Here is a 19,519-nt window from a genome sequence, read left to right as displayed (position 1 = left end):
TTATGAACTTATTTACTTTGTATGGTTTTCCTTGTTCCAAATCATTAAATTTTATAAATGTATATCCATTGTTCATTTTATTTAAAGCATCTTTAAAGTTTTCCATTTCCATTTCTTATTTATATTAGAAAATATAATTTTTTTTTATTTTCAATAATTTTTTTAAAAAGTTTCTATTTAAAAAATTTTTTTCAATATAAATATAAAAAATGAACGAAACTATATATTGTCTTAAATGTAAAATTCAAACAAAAAATATTAATGCAAATAAAATTCAAACAGTTAATGGTAGATGGAGAATCTCATCAATATGTTTTAAATGTAACACAAATAAAAGTAAATTTATAAAAAATCCTACAATTGGACATAATATTTCCAATAAAAAATTAAATGACCCAGATAAAATGATATTAGCTAAAGAACTTCATAAACCAGTTAGAAAAAAATTTCCTAAACGAAGAATAATTACTAAAGGTATTGATGATTTATGGGCTGCTGATTTAGTTATAATGAGAAATTATTCTGATGAAAATGAGGGTTATTCTTATATATTAACTGTTATAGATACATTTTCAAAATTTTCTTGGGCTTTAGAAGTCAAAAAGAAAGATGGAATTAATGTTTCAGAAACATTTCAAAAAATAATAAAACAAGCTATATCACAAAATCATCAAGCACCAAAATTACTCCACGCAGATAAAGGTTTGGAATTTGAAAATAAACATTTTAAAAAAGTTTTGCAAGAATATGGAATTAAAATGTATCACACCCAAAATGAAGAAAAATCGTCAATTATTGAAAGATTTAACAGAACATTAAACAGTAAAATGAGATTACATTTTGAAGTTACAAATTCTAAAAAATGGATTAAAATTTTAAAAAGTTTAATATATGAATATAATTTCAAAGACATACATCGATCTATTGGTATGAGACCTTGTGAAGTAAATAAATCTAACGAAGATGATGTTTTTCATAAATTATTTTCTACAAAAAACAAACCTAAACCAAAAATTAAATTTAGTGTAGGTGATAGAGTAAGAATAACAGCTTCTAAAAAAACATTTGGTAATAAATATAGTAATAATTGGACAAAAGAAATATTTATAGTTAATGAAATTTTATACACAAATCCTATTACTTATAAAATTATAGATTTAAACAATGAAGAGATTATAGGGAGTTTTTATAACCAAGAGTTACAAAAAACAAAATTTTAAATGATATTTTTTAATAGAAATTATTTTATTAAAAAATTGAATGTAAAAAAAAAAATAATATTTTCTATAATAAAGAATGGAAGGATTAAATAAAATTGAATCTTTAGTTAAAGAAATTGATATCAATAATAAAATGGATGTATTAAATAAAAAAATATATCCTGCTAAAACTTGTGATAAATGTAATTTAACAATTGGTTCCAAAAGTTGGTCTGCTCATTTGAAATCTATTCGACATCAAAAAAATGATATAGATCAAACAATTTTACCTTGTAGAGTTAATACAAAATATAATGGTGTACCAATTAATCAATATAGACTAAAAAATTTTAATTTTTTGAAAGTAATGCGAAATGAAATAAAAAAAAGTATACAAAAAAAAAATAATAAATGTTATGTGAAATTTTGTGCTTTTGAATACTATGAATATTCTGAGAGTGTTAAATATAATCTAAATAAAATTCCAATTGATGGAAATATTTTCATTATTAATCAAGGAGATGATGGTTTTGGAAATGGAAAGCCTTATGTTTCTAAACTATTACATTCACCAACTTGGTTAGAACTTTGTCATATAGCCAATGATCAAATTATTGCAACAGATGATTATAATCACTATTATCTAGACGATATTAAGATTGTTCAAGATTTAGGAAATATTAAAATGTGTGAATTTAGTATGGGATCTTAATATTATTTAAATATTATTTTTAATAAAAATTATTTTTATTAAAAAATTGAATGTAAAAAAATAATAATATTATCTATAATAAATAATGGATAATAAAAAAATTGAAACAAGTGTTAAAGGAAATGTTAACAATAATAAAATGGATAACAAAACTTGTGAAAAATGTAACTTAACAGTTAGTTACAAAAATTGGTCTAGACATTTGAAATCTATTCGTCATCAAAACAATGATCCAGATCAAACAATTATACCTCGATTTAGAGGAACATACAGAGGTACAACAACAAAAAATGTAAGAACAAAACAAGAGAGAATACCAAAAACAGATAAAACTTGTGATATTTGTAAGCTAACAGTTAAATACAACAGTTGGTCTAAACATTTACAGTCTATTCGTCATCAAAATAATGGTATAAGACCAAGAATATCAAGAGAGATAATACCTAAATCACATAGAGTTTTTAATTTTAATGAAGAAATATTTGAAATAAACAACACGATTCGACCTATTTTAAAAAATGAAGAAACAGCATTTCAAAGTAGATTAAAAACTTATATTATTAAAAATAATATGGGTATTAAAGATATACAAACATTTTTAAATCGTTTAGATAATCCAGTAATAGGACGAGTTAAACATGAATTAAAGAAACAAAATTTAAAAGTTAATATTATGTTTATTGCTATATATAAGAGAGGTAAAAATAAAAAAAATATGGAATATGAGGAAAAAAATTTTAAAACACAAAATATAATCTTAACAAAAAATTCTAACTTAAATGATTTTTATACAGAAGTAAAAATTAAAATTGTACAAGAAGAAGAAGATTTTATATTGAAAGGTTCTCAATGGAGACTTCATGAAATTTTAAGTTTGGGAATAAATATAAATAAATATGTTCCTTTTAAGGGTTCTTCATATATTGAATTACCTAAAAACATTGGAGATAAAAAAGCTATTATAAATGTTAAAAATGAAGATGATAAATGTTTTCTTTGGGCAATACTCTCAGCTTTACATCCTGTTGAAAAAAATGGACAAAGAGTTACAAAATATAAAAAATGGGAAAATGAATATGATGATGTAATTAAAAAATCTAAAATAGAATTTCCAGTAAGTACCAAAGATGTTCCAAAATTTGTTAAATTAATTAACAATTTATCTGTTAATATTTACTACCTAGAAGAAAAAAATAAAAATAAGCATATAATTGTACCATTAGAAGTAACTATAAATGAAAAAACAAATCATATAGATTTGATGTATTTAAGAGAGGATAATGAGAATAAAGGTCATTATTGTTGGATTAAGGATTTATGGAAACTTTGTGGAAGTCAAATGACAAAAGATGGTCATAAAAGAAAAATATGTAAAATGTGTTTAAATAGTTTTGATACAGAAAATAAGTTAAATGAACATAAACATTATTGTGCTAATAATAAAGCTGCTAAAATAGTTCTACCAAAACCCTATAATAAAACTTTAGTATTTGAAAAATATAATAATTCCTTAAGAGTACCTTTTGTGGTTTTTGCTGACTATGAATGTACTCTTAAACCAATATATACTTGTCAACCAAATGATACAGAGTCTTTTACTAATTGTTATCAGAAACATATACCCAATAATTTTTGTTATTATATTAAATATAGTAATGGTGATTATAAACCTCCTGTAACATATTCTGGTCCAAACGTAGCTCAAGTATTTTATGAATGTATGAAAAATGAAGAAATAAGTATTTCTGAAATATATGATAAAATAGTTCCTATGAAATCATTGAATGAAGAACAATTAAATAATTATTATAATAAATCTAATAAATGTCATATTTGTGAAAGATATTTAAGTGAAATACCTCCAATGTTAGAGAAAAAATTTAAAATATATAAAAACACTATTGAATATTATAAAAATACTGATGATGTTAAAAAATTTAAATTGTATGAAGATAAACTTAAAAACGAAATAGAAAATAAAAATAAAAATATGAGAAAAGTTCGGGATCATGACCACTTAACTGGAGAATATAGAGGAGCAGCACATTCTATCTGTAATCTTAACTACCAAAATCCACGTTTTATTCCAATTGTTTTTCATAATCTTTCAGGTTATGATGCCCATCTATTTATAAAAGAATTTGGGAACGATAATGAACAAATAAAAATGCTCGCAAATAATGAGGAAAAATATATTTCTTTTTCAAAAATTATACCACGTGTAGTAACTAGGAATGGTAAAGACATAAAAATATCTACAGAATTAAGATTTATAGATTCATTCAAATTTTTACCCAGTTCTTTAGACAAGTTAACAAATAATTTAAGAAATGATTCGAAATTAAATTTAAAAAATAAATTTAAAGAACTTAGTAAATATTTTCCTGAAGAACATTTAGATTTAGTTACTAGAAAGTTAGCTTATCCCTATGAGTATATGGATTGTGAAGAAAAATTTAATGAAACATGTTTACCTCCTATTGAAAAATTTTATAGTTCTCTCATTGATAAAAATATAACTAAAGAGGAATATGAAAACTCACAGAAAATTTGGAAAGTGTTTAATATACAAAATATGCGTGAATTCACAAGTTTATATAATATGATTGATGTTTTATTGTTAACAGATATAATAGAAAATTTTAGAGATATTTCTTTAAAAAATTATAAATTAGATCCTATGTGGTATTTTACAACACCAGGATTTGCGTGGAATAGTATGTTAAGAATGACAAAAGTAAAATTAGATTTATTAACAGATGTCGATCAATTGTTGATGTTTGAAAATGGAATCAGAGGTGGTTTATCTCAATGTAGTCAAAGATATTCAAAAGCAAATAATAAATATATGGGAGATAAATTTAAAAAAAAAGAGGAATCAATATTTTTAGAATACTTGGATGCAAATAATCTTTACGGTTGGGCAATGAGTAAATATTTACCTACTGGAGATTTCAAATGGGTTGATAATCTAAATGATTTTGATGTAATGAATATTTCTGACAAATCATCTAAAGGTTATATTTTAGAAGTCGATTTAACTTATCCTGAAGAACTTCATGATCTACATTCAGATTTCCCTTTAGCACCGGAAAGACATTTTGATGACAAACAACTCCCAAAATTATTAACAACTTTGTATGATAAGAAAAAATATATAATACATTATGAAACACTAAAATTATATATTAAATTAGGTTTAAAAATAGAGAAAATTCACAGAGTTTTAGAATTTAGTCAATCTCCTTGGTTAAAAGTTTATATTGATTTTAATACTAATCTTAGATCAGAAGCTAAGAATGATTTTGAAAAAGAATTTTTCAAATTAATGAATAATAGTGTTTATGGACGTACTATGATGAATGTTCGAAATCATGTTGATATAAGATTATGTTCTTATGCACTCCAAGTAGAAAAATTAATTGCAAAACCAAATTTTGATCGAAGAACAATTTTTACTGAAAATTTAGCTGCAGTACATATGAAAAGATGTGAAATAACTTTCAATCAACCAATATATGTAGGAATGTGTATTTTAGATTTATCGAAAATGTTAATGTATGATTTTTATTATAATATAATTAAACAAAAATATGGAAATAGAGTTAGATTGTTATATACAGATACAGATTCACTTATATTAGAAATAAAAACTAATGATTTTTATCAAGATATGAAAATTATGTTAGATCATTTTGACACTTCAGATTATCCAAAAGATAATATTTATGGTTTACCTTTAGTTAACAAAAAAGTCTTAGGCAAGTTTAAAGATGAATTAAATGGAAAAATTATGACTGAATTTATAGGTTTAAGATCCAAATTATATTCACATCGAATCTTAGATTCTGAAAAAGAAATTAAAAAAGCTAAAGGTGTTAAAAAAAATGTTGTGGAAAATAAAATATGTTTTAATGATTTTGAAAATTGTTTACTAACAAAAAAATCAAAATATGTTAAACAAAATTTATTTAGAACTAAGAAACATGATATTTTTACTGTAGAACAAAACAAAAAAGCTTTAAGTGTTTATGATGATAAAAGATTTATTTTAGAAAATGGTATTGATACATTAGCTTGGGGACATTATAAAACAAAAATAGACAGAAATGATTTTGTAGACCATCTCAATACACTAATTAGAAATCAAAATCAAAAAGATTAGAAAAATATATAATAATAACGTGTGCCCCATTTGGGTGAGTGTTAAATATATAAGTTTTTAATACATTTTTTCATTTAGATTTTAATTATTAATATCATAAGTTTTGTGAAAAATATTTTAATTATTATTGCATCTAGATTTTAATTATTAATATCATAAGTTTTGCGAAAAATATTTTAATTATTATTGCATTTCGATTTTTATTTTTAATAATTAAGTTTTGCGGAAAATATTTTAATTATTATTGCATTTCATAAGTTTTGCGAAAAATATTTTAATTATTATTGCATTTAGATTTTCTGATCTTTTTGCACATTGTTTTCTTTGTGATCTTTTATTGATATAATATGGACTGTGCCAGGACTGGTACATATATACTACTGATACATATAGCAAATATGTATTTGTGGAACCGCTGAAAAATAAATCAGCAAAAGAATGTACAAAAGGAATGGTTAATATATTGAAAAAAGCTAATCCGAAATTTTTACAGACAGATAATGGTACAGAATTTTACAATGTCCAATTCCAAGATTTAATGAAAAAAAATAAAATTAAACATTACAGTTCATACAGTGTTATCAAATGTTCAATCGCGGAACGTGTGATTCGAACTCTTAAAAATAATATATATAGACATTTTACTGCAACAGGCACATGGAATTGGTACAATACAATATCAAAAATTACACATAACTATAATAACACAAAACACAGAACAATCAAATGTACACCTAGTGAAGCTCGAATGGATACAAACAGAATTAAATTTAACACATATATAATTTCTGAAACATTGTATAAACCAAAATTTAAAGTTAACGATAAAGTACGAATATCTAAGTATAAACATATATTTACTAAAGGATATACCCCGAATTGGACAACGGAAATATTTACAGTTTCAAAAGTTTTACAGACAAATCCAGTAACTTATCAACTAAAGGATGAATCAAACAATATAATCTTAGGTGGTTTTTATGAACAGGAAATTAAATTAACTAATTTTCCAAACACCTTTCTTATTGAACGTATTGTGAAAAAAGTTGGGAATAAAATGTTTGTTAAATGGTTGGGTTTTGATTCAAGTCAAAATTCGTGGATAACATCATCAGATATTTTTAAATAATAATTTTTTATGTATAACATGTAATACTTTTATAATAAATGCCAGAAAAAAGTTGAAATAATTATTTGTTTTCAGTTTGTAATTTTTTTAAAAACAAAAAAAAAAAAAAATTTACTTCACTACCGTTTGATAGCGCTTTCTGTTTATACCGATTGGAGATTTATCAAGTCTTTTTTTTCTTTAATTATATAATTTATCTAGTTTGTAGTGACCATAAGCCAAAGTATTTATCCCGTCGTCATTTATATAACGTTTATCGTCATTAGCGCTTAGAACAAGTTTGTTCATTGTTTTCGATTGAACAACATGTTTGTTTGATTGGATAAAATTCATGACCCTGTGAGTTAATTTATCCTTAACAGATAAATGGTTTATAAAAGCGTGTAGTATATCCTTATAATTTTCGAATTGCATATGTTTTTTAATAATATATTTCTTTACGCCTTTTGCTTTTTTTTCCTCAGTACCGTCTACAGTTTTGTACGCATATAATTTCGGTCTTAATGAAACGAATTCTTTAAGTATAATTCCTTTCAATTCATCCTTGAAAAAGCCTGGCTGACTTTTATGTAATTCGCTAAAACAATAATGGTCTTTGGGATAGTTAGATGTATCAAAATATGGTAATAAATCATTTTTTAAATCATTGAAAAAATTTGTAGTTTGAATAGCGTATATCAAGGAATCAGTATCCGAATATAAAGAACTAATTTTAGTACCATACCTTTTCTTCATGACATTATAGTGAAAATCGTACATAAATGTTTTCGAAACGTCTAAAATTGCAAATCCCACATAAATTGCCTTATCGAATTTAATAGTTTCCTTATGTTGGTGAATAGCCATGAGATTTTTAGAGTATATAGTTCTGTCTTTAAAACTAGTTTTTGTCATTAGTTTATTCGCTTTTTTTTCTGATGAAACCAGTTTTATAGAAGTTCTTGCTCGGACATTCTCCATACATTTACCAAAAACGCTATTAATTAACAACTTCCAGAAATTTTTTTCAAACTCATTTTTTGCTTCTGCTCTCATTTTTGTACAGAACTCAATGTATGATGCCATCCATTTTTTTTGTGAAAAGCGGATAGCTCGATGAATTTTTACTAATTTAAGACCGTGAGAAATCGCTTGTTTTAAATTTTTGTAATGTACAATATAGTTTTTTTTCGGTGATAGAGTAGTTAACAATTTCTCAACTTTCGAATTCGGTGGGCATTCGTTAAACGGTAAAAACGGAAAATCATTATGGGTTTTATGTAAATGTTTAGGGTACTCGATATCAACTTCTAATATATATCCTACTTCAGAATCTTCAGAAATTTTAGTTACATCTATGTCGAGATCATCAACCCATTCAAAATCTTTAAAAGGTAGTTCTGTCAACATAGACTTTCCATATAAATTTACACAGTCGAGATATGTAATCCAAGTAATCGGTTCATTCGAATTATAGTCCAATCCTTCAATATTTGGTATGTTTGCTTTAGCATATCTTTTAGTTGATTGACAAATACCGCCTCGGATTGATTTTTCGAAGTAGAGTAACATATTATAATCCTTTAACCTCTCTAATTTAACCTTTGTATACTTAAGCATACAATCAAAAGCAAATCCAGGGGCAGTCATATAATGAGCAGGATCTATTCTGAGAGTAGATAAACATATGTCTCTAAAATTTTCGAACACGTCAGCTAGTATGGTAACATCAGTTTTTAAATAAAGATCGCTATATTCACCCAAAGTCTTTACGTCAAATGTATTCCATACATTTTTTGCATGTCTATAATCTTCATCACTAATTTGTTCATCTGTTAACGAGTAATAAAATTCAAGCTTTGATGGTAAAAAAGCATTGTCTAATTTACTCCAACTATCGACATATTCGTAAGGGAAGACTCCTTTCCGTGTAACTAAATCTAATGATTTGATTGAAAATATTTTTAGGGTTTCTCTAAACCTCAACTTATCTTCAGATAAATTGGCTGCAAGTTTACTTAGCGACTCACTCATAAAACGGAATGTATCGACAAATTTAATACTAAATCTAGGTGCGATTTCCTTGCTAAAGGATATATATTTTTCCGATGAATTAGGAATAATATGAATATCTTTATCATCGCAACCTAGTTCCCGAATTATGAAGTGACTATCATAAGATAAATTATGAAAGAATATTGGAACGAACGATGGACTAGTTATTTCGAAATTACATTGAAGACAGAGACATTGCCTATATTTGCCAGTAAAATGACAGTGATCTCGAACTTTAACCAAATTATTGTTTTTAAAATGTTTTGAACATTTTTGACAGAACTTGGTTCTTTGAAAACGTTGTTCCTCTTTATCAGTTAATTTGTCCATCGGTGTATTAATTTGATAAATTTTATTAATTTCATTTCCAATATCGATCATATTTTTCATAAATTTTTTTGCAGCTTTCTTACCTCTATAAATAATTACTTTCGTCGGAATTTCAAACTGTTTTACCAGCTCTTTCGATATAATACTATAGTCAACTTTTACATAAAACCCATAGCTCATAATTTCATGTAAATGTGTAACATGAGTTTTCTGATTTTTTTGTTTTTTACGTCTATTAATGAATTTATTAGGTTGTTTAGGTATTAATATACATTCAAAATCTGCATAAATGACAAATGGAATCCTCTGCGTTTTTTTATAACCTTTGAAATAGATGAAATCATCATCCCCCTCTTCAAACATTATAGGCCTCCCCAACGGATTCTTTCCACAATTGCGTCGATGTTCATTTAATCCTTCTACACCCCAAAGCTTACTTTTGCACGGTTGAGTACCAAAAGTTGTGAAACATCTCTTACAAATAATTAGCTTCGAACAATTTTTCGTTTTCTGACTTCTGATTAATCTTGAAAAATTATGAATATAACAATAATGCGATGTTTCATCATTATTATACAAAAATAGGTCAAAATGATCATATCTTTCGGTATTACATACATACAAGGGAAAAATAGTTTTTTTTGTCATTCAAACTATAAATATTTATTGAAATATTGTTTATACGTTCAAATTTAGGTATCTGACTGATTGGTGTTGGAAAATCAACACATTTAAAATTTAAACTACTTTTTAACTCTAACATCTTAAAATATTTTTCATGAAAATTAGTTTTATTAGAGCGATTATCAAACTTGGATAATAATGCATATTTAAAACATTTATTATCACTATTTTTCACATTAATAATCGCTCTTTTATCTTTAATATACTTAGGTAAATCAATATATGTTCCTCCTTTAAGAGGATTCACTATATTGATTCTCAACTGTAATGTTTCTATTACCTTAAGCGTCCATCCAGAACCTTTCTGTGTAAAATCTGTCTCTTCCCGCAACAATTTATTGAACATATCGTTTAGTATTTTTTTAAAATTAGATGAATTACATGCAAGAACATTAAAAGTTTTGAATGCAATATCCTGTACTTCTTGTGTAATAATTCTTTCGTAAACACTATCCACGACTAAATTAAATTTTATAGATGTATTTTTACACGATTCTTTTAACTTAAAAATTAATTTCTCTGAAATATAGTTAAAAAAAAGCGTGTAATCTATAAAATCCAATGTATTTTTTATGATAAAAGTTTTCGAGCATTTTTTAAATCGTTCAATTTCGAATAATTCTTTATCAGTAGAAATTGTCCGCTGGCATTTTCTCACCGTTTGTCTTTTCATGATGAAACTGTAATAGAATATATAAAAAAAAAAAAATATAATAATGTAGAAAGATCATTTTATTTAAAATATCATTCAAATAAATTAATACATTTAGAATATATTTACAAAACATAAAAAATAAAAAAAGCTGTTTTGAGGTGAAAAAATAATGAATGAAAACAAGAAAATTATGAATTACTATTAACCATTGTTCATATAATTGTACTGTGCATATAATATAGATAATTCTTTTCGAATATTTTTTTCACGTTTCTTATCTGTATGTAGCAAATGTAAATAATCATTTGCAATCTTTTTTTTTTCATTCATTATTTTTTTTTGTTTTAAACCCGCTTTTTTTATTTTTATATCAATAATTTTAATTTTTTTTTTAAATTCTACTGCTGCCTCATCCATTGCTTGATCAATTTGCTCGGCCTTTCGGATAACATCGTTAATTTCATCCATAATAAATGATTTTGATTCCATTTTTTATTTTTTATTTTTTTTTTTTTTATTCTGAAAATGTCATAGTTTTTTTTATACACTAACTGATAGTAATAAAAAAAATAAAATAGTGTATATTAATTAGTGAATAATACTTATAATAATAGACTAGCTTATGTATTCACACATATGTATAAATATTATCAACAAATTAAAATAAATTATGGTTATACATCATCTATAAACATTAGTTTGTGATTATTATGTTAAGTTTACTTCAATTAATAAATAAAACATTTTTTTTGTATGGTTGGTATATTTAGCTTATTTACAATTAAATAATTGAACAAAAAACTTTTAGTTTAGAATGTTTATTTATTTACATGTGTCTATCATCAAATTATTTTTTAAACATAAACATAATAAATACAATACTTTATATTAAAAAAATATAATCTTATTTTGTTTTTAACAGATTGTACCCAATTCCTGTAACTGATAATTAAGATTTTGTATCTGCATATTAAAATTATTTATACATTGCCAATAGTCGGTACATCTAGAACGATAAAATATAAGGATCTTTTCTTTCTCTTCTTTAAAAAAAAGCAATTTTTCTTTTAATACACATGTATGTATATAATATTCGTTAATATAAGTTACATTGAGAGAAGGAGAAGGACTTATTCTAGTTAAAAACAATTGATATTTTATATTTTTAATATTTTTTTTATTCTGTTTAAGTCTCCATCTTCTCATGAAATGGTCTTTTTCATCCGTTTCTGTATAACTTTCAATCATTTGTTTATAATAGTCTATTTCGTTTAAAATATCATTGTGAGAATTCATTATTTAAAATGGTTAAAAAAATGTTAGAACTAATATATATAAAGAAATATGTTAAAAAAAAAAAAATCTGATAATTAGAAACTGGTTCCTATATCAACTAGCATTGCGTATAATTTAAAGTTAGCTGATAATCAAGTTTTATATCATGTTATTCAATAAATATAATCATTTACATACTGTATACGGAATACAAACTTGTTTTTAAACGTATCCCTACTTTTTAGCATTTTTTAATCATTAAATATACATTATGGTAGTTAAAATGACTATAATATATCAGTCAGCATAGTGAATAATTTAATGTAAGCTAATATGTCTATATTTTATATATTATAATAATCAAGTTTTTATATTATGTTATTCATATAATTATAATCATATACATACTGTATACACTTGTTTTTTTTCAACTTATTTCAACTTTCTAACATTTTTTTAACCATTTAATATACAACATGATAAACATAGATATTTTAATTAATCAACCTTTTAAATTTAAAAAAAAAAATTAATTATAAAAACCTTGTACATTTAATATTAAAATTACTAATAAAACTATTGAATATCGGTTCATTATAACCACTTATAACCACTTCCCTAAACGCTTATGTTATGTTATGTTTTTTGCTATCGTGTATTATTTTTCGTTTAAAAACTAGTAAAGATGTGGAGTTTTAGATTCGATAAGATGATTTTTTTTTTTAAAAATATATAAATAATGAAATAAATAGGTACTTACATTAAAGTATTTTCTAATGTTTAGAGACGAATGACTGTTGATGATGCCGGTGTTGGACTGGTAAACTATGTAGGTTTGAAGTATTTTCCAATGTTGAGTGATGAACCCTTATTGATGATGTCGATGCTGGACTGGTAAACTTGGTAGGATTGAAGTATTTTCAATATTCGATGGTGAATGACTGCCGCTTGTTGTTGCTGGTAGAGAACACAAGCTGGACTGATATCGTTTGACTATCAAATGCTGCGTTATATAGTCGAGAATCATCTCCTACTTTCCTAGTTATCGTTTAAAACTTACATTCTATTCGAAGAAATCGTATGACCTGTTCATGTAATATTAATTTTAAAAACAACTAAGTTATTTTGTAGTAATAGTAATTATAATATATAATGTATGTATTGGTGTTGACCGTAGTCCGGAATATTCATTTAAAAATAGCTAGGTCAAATTTTAGGGCGTTGTCCGAATAAAAACTAGTATCGATAGGAGGTCGTATAAGACCGTTGGCGGAATAAAACTAGGCGTTGTCCGAATAAAAACTAGTATCGATAGGAGGTCGTATAAGACCGTTGGCGGAATAAAACTGATATTAATAAGAGGACAAATTAAGGGCGTTGGCTGGTTTAATGAACATTGCTATGAATATTCCACATTTCAAAGTATCTATGGTAGTGGAAACATTACAGTATATAAGGCTAGCGTATTAACAGCAATATTACAGTCAACATTCAGCAACTAGAACTTCTTCATCATCTATAACAATTCAGCTTCAAGATGTCTTACAGAACTTCGATCATCGATTCCGGATCAGAGGTTAGTAATTGAATCACTTTAATAACTAAAGCAAATTGGAGGTCAGTCGTAAAACTACTCAACGCTATGGTTATAATAAATTCGTGGTTGATTATAACTTTATTTTAAACATAATATTAAAATTAAATAATAATTAGAGTGTGACTGTAACGTTGCTCAATATTGTTTTAGAGATCGGCTGTAAGCCACTCATACATTTATAGTTATTCACCTTAGTTTATGTTTTATAGAACGAATTTGAGTCCCTGGACACAAAAAAGCCTTCTACTTCAAAGCAGGTCAAAACATCGTTAAAAAGAGGGGCTGAAAAAACAGTAGACAAAAAAAACAAAAAAAAACAGATGAAAACAGTAAGATAAATAATAATTTATCATATTAATACTTTATCTAATATTCTAAGGTTATGAATTATGGCATGAATTTATTTATTTGTTTTTTTTTTTTAGAGTTCATCATACAGAGAAATTCTCGAAGAGAAATTGCGGGCGGAAGAATTTGATGAAGAGATTTTTAATTCTGTCACTTTTCGTCAGGGAGATGGTTTGGCTACCATCAAAAGCCAATTTAATCCAGACGAAAAGCCGACGGATTATTGGACGATAACACATTACAAGTGTGCGAATATACACAACGTCCCAACAAAGGAAAGGTAAAGACTAGACTTTGGTTTATTTTTTAATTAAAAAACTATTGCTAAATGAAAAAAATCATTAGTTTTTATTCACTGCCAAACTGATTGAATAATTAATTTATGTTGCAGGTGGCGACACTCTGAGGCATCTGTCAAGGTGACGACATCGGACAAGTCAAAAGATCAGACTCTCAATACAAGTTTAAACGAGACCATGCAGGTTATATTTGATGTAATTTTGAAAGACCCGGAACGTCGTACAATAAGAAATAAATTAGCCGCATGAAAAAAAAAAAAAATGTAGTATAAAAATATTTTTATTTATTTAATAAAAAAAACAATACATAAATATAAATGAATTTGTATTATATCATACTATTAAGTCCTGTAAAATCATGTCAGACATTACATTAAAATGAAATTGTAAAATCTCATACAAAAATGAAGTGTCATCGTTTTGTAGATGAGAATAATAACTAAAATCATAGTTCTGTATATACTGGTTTGTGAATTCGTTTCTCTGGCAACTGATGGGCAAACCACGGACATCGTTTTTAATCAGTTCGTAAGCTGCATCGAATGTTGTTTGAAAACTCGGTAGACGTTTCTGTTTTTCTGCGATATAAAGGTCGACACAATGTTGAAGTTGTTTTAGTCTGCAGAAATCTATATGCGAGAGTGTAATATAATCATCATTTATATGCAAGGTTATTGAACTCTGCTTCACATTAATTGAATATGTAAAGTTCTCAGTAATTTTTACACGTCTACACCTGGTATGTAAGTTGTTAGTAATTGAAATGTAATTAGATTCAGACATGAGCGTACACCATTGCTCTAAATTTAATGTAATAATTTTTTTCGTTAACTTACACTCTAATAACACAATAATTGAAATTTGTTTGCTGATTAATAGTCCAACCGTAACACTCTTCTTACCAAATGGACGTATGTCAAATACCGATTTTGACACAATTACCGGTAGACCCATAACAAATTAAAGTTCTTTTCTTTTTAATAATTAAAAAACCTTTAAACTATAAACGTAATTATTTTTTTTAAAAATTTTATGTAATATAACCGATGAGGGATATACTTTGAACTGAAAGCGTTTTTACTTTGCAAGCGTATTATATACTAAACTTGATAGATAAAAAAAAAAAAAAAAAAAAAAATGCAAAAAATGTGAACGTATAGCATAGTCGGCTACTGCATGTAGTAGAGGGGAGAATTACATATACTTACCTGTTACCTGAAAACATTTAAATTATTGCTACACGCGCTAACCCACTAGGCTATACGTTCACGAGATATTAAATCAAATATTAACACATATAAGTTGTTTTAAAAAATCAACATTTATTTTCATTTACTATAACATAATATAATAAAAAAACATGATTAACAAACGGTATCGTATGACCAAGTTTCACAATTACAAATATGTTCGGTTTTACAATATTTACTTAATATGTTTTGAACATATTGATTACCTTTCATTAATAACACATATAAACACCTTGGGCTGAATCTGCAATGTTCAATCCATGGATCGTCCAGCCTTTCCCAGTTATGAAGAATAAGTCCGCAACAAAAGCATTCTACAACATCATCCACTCCTGAATATTTTAAGCCACATTCAGACAATGTATATTTATTTTGAAAAGTATTTTTTGGGAATAATTTGAATGTTTTAAATCTTGATGAAAACGAAGAAAATTCTGGATGAACTGCAGCCGGATTATTTCGTATACGATAAACTAATGATTGAAAATCATTTGAACATTTTTGAAAGTTCATTTTTGAAAAAAATTTATAAATTGTAAAACAATTTAATGAAATTTTAAGAAAATAAAGTAAAATGAGACACAACTTGAGTAAACGGCGGATCATTGACGACTGAATATAAAAAACGATTAGCTTATAACTCAAAAGTATATAAATTAAAAAAAAATATAGACATTCATTAATTAGATAAATTACAGTGAAACCAACCTAAATGAAAAAAAAATGTGAATATATAGTAATATTTAGTAATTATAATTTCAGTTTTATAATAAGGCTTGTGTTCTGTATTTTAAATAATTATTCCATTTTAGTAATAAGGTTTGTTGAGAAAAAAACCATTTAGCATGTACACTGTAAATATTTGGACAAAACTGACTTTGAGTGTGCAAACTCTTCATAATTTTTACACGGTAAAATTATTGTGTCCAAGGGGGACATCCTCCCTTGAACGGTGTGAAATTACCGTGTAAAAAGTGTACAAATTCTTCATAATTTTTACACGGTAAAATTATTGTGTCCAAGGGGGACATCCTCCCTTGAACGTTGTGAAATTACCGTGGTGACACAAAAAGTAGACTGTGAACATACAAATGTATACTACTTATTACAGTTTTTAGGTGAGTCAAATTATGTATATTAATAGACAAAATATAACTTATTATGTATTTAATTAAATTCTGGCAGTTAAATTGTATTATGATATGACTATACTATTAAACTATTTAATAATTAATATTTAATTAATACTATTTTATTATCTACACATTTATTGAGCAACCTATGTTATTACCTATATTATTTAATAAGGGTTGGATTATATGGTTCTTTACTTGTATAGACAATAGTACAATATAACTATATAGTACCCACTTAATTCATTTCAGTTTTTAGGTGACTTGATTGGTTGAGGAAATTAAAAATTATAATGCTGCAGATACCATTGTTATTGGACGTCTCCAAAACCAAGTTTGTTCGTTAATAAAGAAATACGTGGTGTATGAGTAATCACTAATACTTTATTAATATAATCAATTTTAAAAGAAATTTAGTTGAACAGAATACTTATTAGACTTAAAAGATTATTAGATTATTAGAGGTTCTGCTCAATGGTCCGACAGTACTACACTGACTCAGATACAGACAGATACAGACAGCGAGACACGGATGGGGCTCGCTCGGGCTCAAAACTGTCCACACAGCGAATTCCCTTAGACTGTGTGACTCTGTCTGTTCACATATTAATATGCTTACACACTATCATATATTATACTATAACTATATCACATACTGCGTATAGCATACAGACAGGGGTTCACAACACCCCCCGGACTACATGAAACATGGGGGTCTAATGATCACCATGTTTCACTTCATCCGTGAGTTCCGATGCTCTGAGACTTTAAGAATTTGTAGAGGAGTGTATGGGTTGCACACACTTTGCTACTTCCGGTCTGTAGAGTCGGGGTAGATTACACTTATATTTAATCAACATGTACAGACTTACTGCTATTATTAAAATCACAATAATATAAACTATAAAAAAATGATGGTCTGGATTTACAAATATTTTGGTATTGTTGTACATTTTAGATAATTCTTTCAGTTTTTCGGCATCTTCAGCTAACTGATTAAAATTTTTAAAATATTTATTTGTATCTATTTGCTCGGAGACATGACTGTTAATTAATTCTGGTATTTTTAACATTGCGTGCAGATTTGGATTTTCTGGAACGAAATCTTTATGAATTTCTGATGATAGGGTTCTCGATGGTGTTAAGATCAGATTTTCTGTATTTATAACGCAATTATCGGAAATTTGAATTTTTCCTGTACCCGTTAGTAGAATTCTGCTAGAATTTTGTGAGCATGTTACTGTCACTGCCTGCGAAATGCAATAATATAACCACGCGTTTTTCAGATAAAGCTTATGCCAGATTGTAGTATTTAGGCTTAGATATTTGAAATTACACGCTCCTATCGTTTGATACGGGGAATTGTACAAAGATACCTCACAATTTTCCTGGTGTATAAATTTACTGATTGCCTCAGGATTTGCATATAACCAGGGTTCGGGATTTATAGCTCTAAAAAGCACTAAAATATGCGCTTATATATGACCCAATAAACTTAAAAATATGCACTAAAAAATTTAAAAATATGCACTAAAAAAATTAAAAATCATTAACAAAAAAGATTTATTTGATATAATATGTATTAATAAATAGGTATATATAATATATTAATTTTTTATATTTAAAAAAATAAAAAAAATAAAAAAATTTGTAATTTAAATCTTAGTGCTTTTGTGATTGCATTGAACTATTAGATGTTTTCGAACATTTTCGAACTGGAAGGCTCTTCTATTATTGGCTAGAATACACTTATATGCCGAAAATGAACGTTCCACGTCGACGGAAGTAATGGGAGCATACTTGAAAAATGACAGATCATTACATGTTAGATCTTCTGCTATTGAACGAAGATAATAATTTTACATATTTGTTTTAAGCCCTTGTTTTTTATTAATACTTGATCAAGTTTTTTTGACACCGCAATTCCATATGGTCCGTGTAAATTACATAATTTCGATTCAATATCCTCTATAAGTTTTAGCGAATCTGTTAATGGAACATATTGTGTCTGTAGTTGTTTTGTAGCTACAGTTAACACTTCAAAATTGGATTTGATAAAAGCCAAGTTACATTGTAAGTTCGGTTGTGATATACATAGTTTTGCCTTTTGAATACTAACTGCATCATTTTCGTCTAATAAATGTATAATGCGAACAATCGTTTCAAAATTTTCGCAATAGTTAATTGCGGCATCCAACCATGTTCCCCAACGAGTTATTATGGGTTCTGGTGGCAATTTAATTCCAGGTGCTTCAGTTTTAAATAATAAAATTCTAGAAGGGGCTTTTCTAAAATTTTTTTTTACATTTGATATTATGTTATCTACCTCATCAAATTGTCCTCGAATTTCCTCGGCTACACGATGAATCCCGTGAGCAACACATGTAGTATGAACCATTCTTGTATAAAAACTTTTTAAAACAGATCCAGCTTTTACCATGTATGGTGCGGCGTCTGTTAAAAATAACAAAACATTGTCGTAATTGATACTTCCAGACCATAAGATTCCCATTGCCTTATCAAATAGTTTGCAAATTGTTGTATGATTAGTTCTATCCAGTTATTCCGAGTGTAGTAAAAATATATTGCCAGTACTATCAGTCTTGAGAACTCCTACAACGACGTTTGCTATGAAACGTCCTTCGACATCACACGTCTCATCAATAGACACCCAAATTTTATTTTCACCTATCTCAGTTTTAATATTCT

The 19,519-nt window shown here is 26.4% G+C and overlaps 3 protein-coding genes and 1 long non-coding RNA gene across 4 annotated transcripts; 1 reads left to right on the top strand and 3 right to left on the bottom strand.

The window, feature by feature from the left end:
- Positions 1-7,385: 7,385 nt before the first annotated feature.
- On the bottom strand, positions 7,386-9,620 carry LOC132933138 (uncharacterized). The gene is made up of 2 exons (XM_060999458.1): positions 7,647-9,620; positions 7,386-7,559 (listed from the first exon to the last, which is right to left on the bottom strand). The coding sequence occupies exons 1-2, from the start codon at positions 9,618-9,620 to the stop codon at positions 7,386-7,388; spliced, it is 2,148 nt and encodes a 715-aa protein (XP_060855441.1).
- A 1,178-nt stretch (positions 9,621-10,798) lies between these two features.
- On the bottom strand, positions 10,799-13,458 carry LOC132935117 (uncharacterized). Its single transcript, XR_009663170.1, has 2 exons — positions 12,944-13,458; positions 10,799-10,933 (listed from the first exon to the last, which is right to left on the bottom strand). It is a non-coding gene; the product is annotated as an uncharacterized LOC132935117 (long non-coding RNA).
- Positions 13,459-13,478: 20 nt separating this feature from the next.
- LOC132935116 (uncharacterized) lies at positions 13,479-14,709 on the top strand. The gene is made up of 4 exons (XM_061001574.1): positions 13,479-13,759; positions 13,990-14,109; positions 14,206-14,408; positions 14,520-14,709. The coding sequence occupies exons 1-4, from the start codon at positions 13,721-13,723 to the stop codon at positions 14,674-14,676; spliced, it is 519 nt and encodes a 172-aa protein (XP_060857557.1). The 5' UTR covers positions 13,479-13,720; the 3' UTR covers positions 14,677-14,709.
- A 39-nt stretch (positions 14,710-14,748) lies between these two features.
- LOC132935115 (baculoviral IAP repeat-containing protein 1b-like) lies at positions 14,749-16,379 on the bottom strand. The gene is made up of 2 exons (XM_061001573.1): positions 15,884-16,379; positions 14,749-15,056 (listed from the first exon to the last, which is right to left on the bottom strand). The coding sequence occupies exons 1-2, from the start codon at positions 16,281-16,283 to the stop codon at positions 14,761-14,763; spliced, it is 696 nt and encodes a 231-aa protein (XP_060857556.1). The 5' UTR covers positions 16,284-16,379; the 3' UTR covers positions 14,749-14,760.
- Between the last annotated feature and the right edge of the window lie 3,140 nt (positions 16,380-19,519).

This window comes from Metopolophium dirhodum, chromosome 1, assembly GCF_019925205.1.
Source record: "Metopolophium dirhodum isolate CAU chromosome 1, ASM1992520v1, whole genome shotgun sequence".
Taxonomy (NCBI): domain Eukaryota; kingdom Metazoa; phylum Arthropoda; class Insecta; order Hemiptera; family Aphididae; genus Metopolophium; species Metopolophium dirhodum.
This window is presented reverse-complemented; position numbering and strand designations above follow the sequence as displayed.

Excerpts from the sequence above, each read along its gene's own strand:
- LOC132933138 (XM_060999458.1), bottom strand. The coding sequence starts at position 9,620 with ATGATCGATATTGGAAATGAAATTAATAAAATTTATCAAATTAATACA. Across the intron at positions 7,560-7,646 it reads AGGAAAAAAAAGCAAAAGGC|GATAAATTAACTCACAGGGT; the intron begins GTAAAGAAATAT and ends TTATCTGTTAAG.
- LOC132935116 (XM_061001574.1), top strand. The coding sequence starts at position 13,721 with ATGTCTTACAGAACTTCGATCATCGATTCCGGATCAGAG. Across the intron at positions 14,110-14,205 it reads AAAAAAAACAGATGAAAACA|AGTTCATCATACAGAGAAAT; the intron begins GTAAGATAAATA and ends TTTTTTTTTTAG. Across the intron at positions 14,409-14,519 it reads AACGTCCCAACAAAGGAAAG|GTGGCGACACTCTGAGGCAT; the intron begins GTAAAGACTAGA and ends TTTATGTTGCAG.
- LOC132935115 (XM_061001573.1), bottom strand. The coding sequence starts at position 16,283 with ATGATCCGCCGTTTACTCAAGTTGTGTCTCATTTTACTTTATTTTCTT. Across the intron at positions 15,057-15,883 it reads ATATGTGTTATTAATGAAAG|ATTTCTGCAGACTAAAACAA; the intron begins GTAATCAATATG and ends TCTCGCATATAG.